Source organism: Erigeron canadensis, chromosome 1 (assembly GCF_010389155.1).
Source record: "Erigeron canadensis isolate Cc75 chromosome 1, C_canadensis_v1, whole genome shotgun sequence".
NCBI lineage: Eukaryota > Viridiplantae > Streptophyta > Magnoliopsida > Asterales > Asteraceae > Erigeron > Erigeron canadensis.
The window spans coordinates 40,816,645-40,825,450 of NC_057761.1; the positions used below are offsets into that span (position 1 = coordinate 40,816,645).

General features: G+C 35.4%; 1 protein-coding gene across 1 annotated transcript; it reads right to left on the reverse strand.

Moving 5' to 3' along the window:
* Window positions 1–1,505: 1,505 nt before the first annotated feature.
* LOC122601050 (putative 1-phosphatidylinositol-3-phosphate 5-kinase FAB1C) lies at window positions 1,506–7,852 on the reverse strand. Its single transcript, XM_043773830.1, has 11 exons — window positions 7,589–7,852; window positions 6,740–7,486; window positions 6,472–6,625; window positions 6,052–6,396; window positions 5,423–5,983; window positions 4,872–5,203; window positions 4,642–4,768; window positions 4,115–4,264; window positions 2,730–4,031; window positions 2,194–2,460; window positions 1,506–2,033 (listed from the first exon to the last, which is right to left on the reverse strand). The coding sequence occupies exons 1-11, from the start codon at window positions 7,795–7,797 to the stop codon at window positions 1,779–1,781; spliced, it is 4,449 nt and encodes a 1,482-aa protein (XP_043629765.1). The 5' UTR covers window positions 7,798–7,852; the 3' UTR covers window positions 1,506–1,778.
* Between the last annotated feature and the right edge of the window lie 954 nt (window positions 7,853–8,806).

Sequence of the window (8,806 nt, forward strand, 5' to 3'; positions counted from 1 at the left end):
AAAAGGGAAAATTTACAAAAACCAAGAATGAGCCTAATTCTTGGTTTTAATTGTCAGTCAATGATGTGTGATACACTGCTACCGTTCCATAGCTTAACAAGTCTACAAAAACTTATCAAATAGCTTGTAAGAGGGTGCCCAATGGGGCTCGTCCCTCACTAGTCCGGTATGGAGGGACTAATCTACACCATTGGGTGGGACTAGTCATCCACTCGTCCTTGGTGCTCGTCCGGGTCACTAGTCCTTGCAGGGACGAGTCCTTCTTTTTTTTTTAAATGCTATATATAAAAAAGAAGACAAAAAAATTAGTGGGTTCAAGACTAGTCTTTGAGGGATGAGTCCATTTTGAGGGATTAGTTCTTGGAGTGCTTTTTCCTGATGTGACGCTGACAGGGACTAGTCTTTGGGGGATGAGTCCTCACCATTGGGTACCCTCTAAAGACAAAGGATAAGTAGCAAATAAAGAAAAGATTAATTATTTTACAATATACACTATTTATGGATAAGGATAAAATTGTTTATATCATACTTCACTCATATCTTCTTCATGGGAGTTGGACGTCATTGACATTGATTAGGCAAGAATATAAAAGGTAAAAAGGATGGCTAAGTTTGAATTATTTTTATTTTGGTGAGTTGAAAAAGAAAGATGAGAAAACTAATTAATTAGAAAGTTTAAGTTATAATTTGAAGGAAAAAAGATGACTAGTTTGACATCAACCCACTACCCGCGAAAATGTTAAATACATATGTAGGAAAAGGTTAACTTGTCATTATTGAAGCAAACAAAACAAGGATAACGAATTAAAGAAGTGGGACACATGCTAGATTATGCAAGTTGTGCATGTTTGAAGTTTCCTACTTTCGCTTTTTAGATGGAAGATTCATAGAATCATTTCAATGTGTTTCTTTTCGGTATAACAGTAACTAGTTTCGCTAATTGAAAATTCAACTAATTCAATATTGGTACACAATGCATGAGGAGCAACACTAAGACTTCAAATAGTAGGGCTGACTGAGTTAAAGGAAATTATAAAGGAACACACACTGCCGTCTTTCACAAGTTTTAGGCCAAAATACTTCGACGATGAACATGTAGGTTAAGATATAGGCAGACGAGCAAAACTAAGTCTTCAAATAGTAGGAGTTCATTTATGTAAAGATTGGAATGAACATGATGAATTATATCTTGTTAGTGCCCGTCTAACCTAATGAACGGTTGGTAAACGGTTAGTGCCCGTCTAATTTCCCTAGTAGGGAAATTAGAGGGTCTTTAGTCCTCTCCAACCAATCACATAAATTCTCGTGTTGTTTTTTCCACTGATTTATATTTAAATTTATTTATTTGTAGTGAAGCACTGCCAGAAAAACTAAATTCCATTACAATATTTGCTGGCCTAATAAACCTGACAAGGAAAGTCTCCAAACAAAACCTTAATGTGTGGCATTAAACAAAGGCTTTGGTGCAATGAAAAACTACAAAAGAAAAGAAAAAAGGTAGCCAATTTTGAACCACAAAGTTTCATTTAATTAAGAGAGAGTTACATGTGAATCAACTTTCTAAGAAGAATCCTCTAAAATGCACATGCATGTACAAGTTCTTTCAATGGTGAAAAAACGTCAAGAACCTTTACCTAATTGTAGTACATTTGTGTACACAATTAACCAACCTCTATCACAGGGTAAATTTTAATTTTACCCCAGATTACATATATAAACCCCAACTCACCAATACCAATCTTTATGTTATTCTATACTCGCCCTTTTCAGGATTGTTTTTACAATGACCATTGGTCGGGCACAGTTAAAAAATAACTAGTCATGGCTTTTCTGAACCTTTTCTTGTATTGTTTAGGAGAGATTATAGTTGGGGTCGCGTTCTTGGGGCCACCCAGAATCCCGGATGCTTTCACCCACGTTTCCAGATGTTTGTCCCATGTATACTGTCTCATGAAATCAATGGTTCCTAAAACGAGTTCTTTCTTCTCTTCGTCCACTCCAACTAGCAAAGAATAGTCTATGACATCGATCGACTGCACAAGAATATATAGATGTTAACTTGATGAATATGTCATAAAAAAATAAAAAATGGCTAGTTACATTAAGAAAAAAAAAAAGTAACCAACTTAGACTTTGCCAATTTGGATAAATATATGCAACTTGTTCATGCAATTAGCATGGTAGGAAACTTACTGCTAAGAAGGATGTGTCGTTCCAAACTGCTCTTTCAAGTTTTCGTTTAGCTTTACTTCCAAGAAAGATGGGATTTGTACGCAAAGCCTCCAATAAATTCATGTCTAGTAGCGTTTTATTTGTTCCTGTTGTATCTGAGTTGTAACGAGACCTTGAAGAACCCTTTAAGTCATAAACCCGTGAAATGTTTCTCTTGTAAAATACATTTTCCATTACCAAAACGTTCATTTTCGCTTCTTTTCCCGCACGCAAGTGTTTCACAGTCACCTGTCATCACGTCTTCAGTCATCAGCATAGTAACATCAAATTTATAGAAAAAAAAAAAAAAAATGCTCCTCATAAGAACATACTTTCGGCCGATTTCTATTTTAAACAAAGGTAGTTTCAAAGTCAACGTTTAAAGACTAACGTTTTATAAGTTTATAATCCATTAAGCCACTGGTTCCTTATTCAATATATATATATATATATATATATATATACACATTTACTGTATAAACTTTTAACATAGCCTAGAAAGAAATATGAAAAAAAACCTGATAGATTCCCATGATCTTTGCTAGAGATGTTGGACTTCCAGAGTTTAAAGAATCAGTCAGATATTTAAAATACTCCGGTGCAAATTCCTCAAACGATTCAAGTTCAGTTTTGGTGACTTGTTTGATAATAAATCTTTCATCCAAAGATTTAGCAAAATAAACATTACTTTTTCCTCCCTGTGCACTCCATCTTTTGCACCGGCTCAACGAGCGAACATAATCCAATTCGTTACAACATTTCTCTCTTAGAGCATCAAACTGTTTAGCAAAATAACAAGTCACTGAGAACTTAACCTTCCCATCAGTACCCGATTCATCCTCAAATGGAATCGTTAAATGATTAGAACTTTTCCCCTCGGTGAATATTGGTCCAATTGCTGTTGATGGGTCTTCTGACCCATAGCTTCCATAATGAGTATAGTCTTGATCCACCGACCCATAAGACTGCCAAGCTGACCCGTTTGAAGCTATTGATGCGTTCCTACTCAATATTGGGTTGTCAGTAACCCATTCTTCATGCTCTTTAGAAGTTAGAGCATATGAAATGATGCTTGTGGGCTCGTTGTCGTAAACCGCAACCACTATGTCCTTTTGACCACCATCAGGAATTATCAAACGAGCCCCTTCTGGAAGAAAGGATGTTGCTGAAAGAAACGAAGTGAAATTGAGCTTATTATCTTCACCCGAAAAAGCCTGTGAATAACTTCTCCTTTTTATATAACCCACAGGATCCCTGACCATATGAGCATAATCTCCAGAAGCATGAAAAGATCTAAGGGTTGAAAGATATAAAGAAGAAGGAGGTAATCCTTTTTTTATTCTATCTTGCTGTCGAATGGCAGAATCGAAAGAATAAACTCTGGCAGGTGATGGAGATAGCCTACTGAGATGTGGGTTGCTGCTTATATTTAAAGACCCAGCCCATGCTGAGTCTATTTTATCAGATAAAACTGATGCAGCTGATGGGGCACGTTCCAGTGAGGAGGTCATTTGTTCAATATCTTTTTGCAGTTCTTCATGTTTGCATAGATCAAAAGATGACGATAACGAGTCAGAAATAGTATCAGGTCCTTTGTTTTGCTCAACTTGACTCAGTTCTGAGTCATATACGGTGTCCTCAGGAATGGAATCACTCCTCCAGGATGTGGCATCGTGAGCTGGCTTTAGATTAGAACTCCGATTATACAGATTTAGAGAACAGATTCTTCGGTCCCAGAAATGTATATCAATAACAAGAGAATGTCTCAAACGGTTAAGTTCAAAAACATCTATTTCTTCACCAGAAAATTGAAGTAGATCCTTTGTCAAACAAAAATAAAACACAAGTGAGATTAAGTTACCGGCTAGGTCTATAAATGGCAATTGATGCAAATTCAACTTACAATGTAATCTGTTCTTTCTTTAATTAGTTGATTCTTTAACTCAATGATGTGAATATTTAGCTCGTCTGAATCAGGCAACTCGTTTCTTGCTTCAATCCCATTTAGCACATCAAGTATTTCTTCATATAAAGTTTCTGTCTTGCTCAAAAGCTGAAACCAATGAGAAAAAGTTAGAGGTAGCAAAACAGTGGTTTAGTATAGCGGGTCATGATGTGTTTTGGTCAAAAAGGGTTCCATTTTACATGGCTCAGTTATGTTAACAGTGACAGAAAACTTGTTCAAAAGCTTTAAATTTCGTATAGATAATTGATGCGTCAAATACGATTGCAATAACTATAGCATTTATTCAAAATTGTTGACAAACTAGAAGTTTTCAACTCGTTGACCCGTTACCCATCAAGCTATTTTTTAACTTACCATTTGATCTGTTAGACACAAAACATAACTCCACGTAACCCTTATCGTAAGTAAATCGGTTGAAATTTTCATCCCAATAAAAGTTTAATACAATAACTTTGATATTGTACCTCGGCTACTTCTTTCTTCAACCAGTCCTGTTGAACATGGTCACCAAATTGAAGAACAGATGGAGGCAAATGGACAGAAAGAATATCAATTGGAGAGTATCGGAAAAACGCAACCATATCCCCCATTCTGTAGAAAAAACAGGTTAAATACAATCACGGAAAACACATGCAAACATGCGTATGAATCTTCCTCTTAAAAAACAAACTAGATACATTGAATATCTTATTACCCATAGAATCGAAGGCAATCTCTTTGAAGGGAATGACCACAGCTAGCAACACGATTTGCAGTTGCGTGATTTGAGAAACTAAGTTCTAGAAATTTCCCCAGCGAGAGTCCCCAAGCAGCATCAGACATAACCACTCTGTGATTTGCAGGAGGGACTCCATCTACGTGTGCGCATCTCAAACAACGGTGCCACATCCATATTTTTCCGTCTTTTTCTCCATGTAACTTTAGTGATGGAATTCGTCTAACATTAATTGTTAGATTACCCTGCTGGTGAGTATAGCAGGTCACATGGGCTTCAGCTGGCTCTTTACAAGATTTACACAATGACGTCTGACAAAAACAGCATGAACGAGAATAGTAAGACCTCGATTTTCTTAATACAAATTAAGAAAAGATGATACACAGAAATAAAATGTAAAATGCAAGAAAACCTGTGAAATAAGAAATGTTAAGAGGTTCGATCTTTATAAAGCAAATGCAAACCCAACAAGGCCTCAAACTTTTAAAACAATGTAATATTGGATAAATTTAAAATGAAATTGAGCTTACTGGATCAAAAAGATCGTCTTGAAGATACCTCCCAAGTGGTTTATCAAAAACACCATAGAACTTGATTCTCAAAAGTCTTGAACGTTCACATACAGTTCCATTTAGCACACAATTGCTAGAAAACGCTACTAAAATACTCTGATTATTATCAGCAGCTGTGTAATATTCATCCGAGCCATCAATTACTTCAACCCTTTCAACCTGTTTCTCTTCTTGATCTGCAATTTCTTGTAGATCATTGTCCACTAAACTACAGACTAGATCAACATCTCTGTCAGTGTCCTCCATACCGTGAACTTTTTTATCTTGGATACATGTGTCGGAAGCTATAACTTCGAAAGGTGGGGATTCTGTACAACTAGACAAATTAGACAAAGAATCACCAGGATTCATCATTTCTGGTTCTGGTACAGAGGTCTTTATAGTCATCTTAGGTAAACTAGCACCCTCGTCAGCTAAGAAAGAAGTTTCGAGAGATAAATGATAAGCTGCGAAGATTGCATACTGAACGACATGTTTGACCTTCATTAATTCTTCACGAGATGAGCCTTTTAGCAAGATCTATAAAAATTCAATGATTAATAGGAGAAGAATTCACTGAGAATATGGCAGAAAACAAGAAATCTTACCGTGCAACCCAAACGCTTAGGACAACCTTCAAAGAACATCAAAGTTTTTAATGGTTTCTTGTTGAATTGGTTGGCAGATTCGTGTTCTTCTAAAACTTTTTCCAATCTGAAAAGCTCACATTGGCCTAACCGTGTGGTGGAAACATGAGCCACAGATGGAGTTATCAGGGCACCAGTGCACCTGGATATACGGTCCAATAATGGGCGTTTGATGTTCAACACCAAAGAGATCTCCTTGGCTAAAAGATACTCTTGTGCATATGAAGATACACTCTTTTCCACCAATAACACGTTTGGGCGATGAGCCTCTATTTTTGAGACAATCATCTTTAGATGATCCATTTCCTGTTAAAAAACAAGTTAACAAACCAAATACCAACAGATTTTGCAAAGATTTACCACAATAGGAAAGTAATGAACCTGCTGTAGTAGTGTCTCGATAGAAGATAATTCATCACGGGATCTCTGGTACTCAAGTGCTCCTCCTAAAACAAGTAATCTTGCATTCTTGTATTGTGAAGTCATCCGTTTATGTTTTATATTCTTTGTACAAACTACACCTTTTACAAATGTACTGCATAAAAGAAGGGTTTTTTTTTATTTGTTATTACGCACTACTTGCAAAACTGCAAATACCAACGGATCTTTATCAACAATTAGGAAATAGAATAAACGGTTAGCTATCTACCTCTCAGTAGGACTTCCAGATGCTATACATTTAATCTTTACATAATCACCGGGATCCATGCTCCCACCTTTACTTGTATCTGGTTTTACATAGTTTGCAGCTTCCCATGCTAATGATGTTATTATGTTAAGCCACTTTTCAGTTGAGTTGAACTCTGATTGTAATAACTGTGACACAAGAGCCCTGAAATGCCCCTGAACAACGCTTATCAAGGTCTCCTGGTGTTCCTCATTCAGTTTATCCTTTCTGGGAGAATTGGTCATTAGACTTCCACTAGAAGAAAAGGCACAACTCGAATCTCCCATTTCATCATCATCATCCTCGGCATACGAAAAGAAATTGTTATCTACATCCTCGTTGTCATCAGCAGGTGGAGGAGGAAACCAAATATGATCATTTGTTTCAAAATCCAATGGTTTACGTGACTTCTCACAACGTTCATCAAATATGGAAAAATCATCATAAATCCCTTGGTCATGGCCTTTTAAAACAGCCACGTGTTCTTGATCAAACAAACCATCATTTGACGATCTTGGTGTTCCTTGATCATCCAAATGTACACCATTTCTAAGCCTATATGAAGTAATCTGAATCCTAGAAGGACTATCTGATGGGCTCGAACCAAGAGACATAAAACTATTAAAATCATGTCTAGTACTAACACTACTTGAATCTACATCCGAATTGTCAAGACTATATGGACTGAAATAGCTCTTTGCAGAATCATCTGCCTCATCTTCATCACTCCTATTGCAATATAAAAAACAACCAAATATTCACCGACTCTATAAAGTTTCTTCCATTATAATTCAAAACTGATACCTGTCAATACAAATTATGATATTATACCTGGCTGTGGAGTGACGAACGGTAACTGCCTGCAGATTCTGCCCATCGATACAATTTGATGACGGCGGTTCAGGGCTTTGGCGCGGTGAATCAGTAGGATGAACTTTATTATCCCCAAATTTTTGTGCAGTTTCAATATTAGCACAATGTTTACAATATTCAGAAACTCTCATCTCACATTGGCAACACATGTTATCACAATCACCCATTTCAATTTCACCTATAAAAACCTCAAGATCTATATCTATATCTATATCTATATAAATAATAATAAAAACAAGTTGGGCTTTCTTTGATTTTTTCTTTCTTTTGTAAAATAGAAAGATTTATGTTTTTTTCTTTAAGGACTAAAAAATCTCCTTTAAAATCAATAATTTATCTCAAAGGATAAATATATATACACAGATCATATATTTATAATCTATAATGACAAATAGCACAACAAATCATATATTCAACACAACAACAAAAAATCCAAAAAAAAAAAAAAAGTTACTTTCTTTTTTTGTTTTGTGTTCCTAATTAACTAACAATAAACCCCAACTGATCCAATAAACACAAAAATAACAAGATCATGAGCTTAATAACAAAAAGTAACAAAAGCCCAGATCAAATTAGGATCCTTGAAATAAAAGTAACAAACTTTAATCAGTTATCAACAAAGAAAACCAATAAAGATTGAAAATTTATACCTGGGGGTTATTATTATAGCTCACAAACAAAGTATGAAATCTATATCTATATGTGTCAGTATTGTTGGGCAAAAACAGCACACCTTGCTTTCCCCATTTACCGGCAATGCTTTCATTTTCATTACTCAACCACATTAAAATAATATACACATATATACATAAACACATGCACTGTATCTGTATCTATATAACTATGGGGGTTTGTGTGTGTGTGTCTGCACGTGTATCTATATCCTGCATTTGCTGTCTTGGTACTCTATTTATTTTTACATAATCTGTATCTGTAATTCTGTATCTATATATCTATGGGGTTTATATGTGAAAAACTTTGACTTGTTTTAATAACTACAGTTTAACTCCCTTAACTTTACATAATATGTATTTCTTGACTTTTCTATGCTTACATTATTGAAAAGTAATTGACTTTTACTCTTCGGGAGTTTGACTAATAACAACATTCAAATTTCAATAAGTGTAAAAATGTAAGTCTATACTATCTTATCTTATATTAATTATATAGCGATTA

Bases quoted from the DNA above. Each gene is read 5' to 3' on its own strand.
- LOC122601050 (XM_043773830.1), bottom strand. From the start codon at position 7,797: ATGGGTGATTGTGATAACATGTGTTGCCAATGTGAGATGAGAGTTTCT. The intron at 6,397-6,471 runs GTTCATTACTTT...GTTTTTTAACAG, and splicing joins TCGAGACACTACTACAGCAG to GAAATGGATCATCTAAAGAT. The intron at 2,461-2,729 runs GTTTTTTTTCAT...ACGTGATGACAG, and splicing joins AGATCATGGGAATCTATCAG to GTGACTGTGAAACACTTGCG.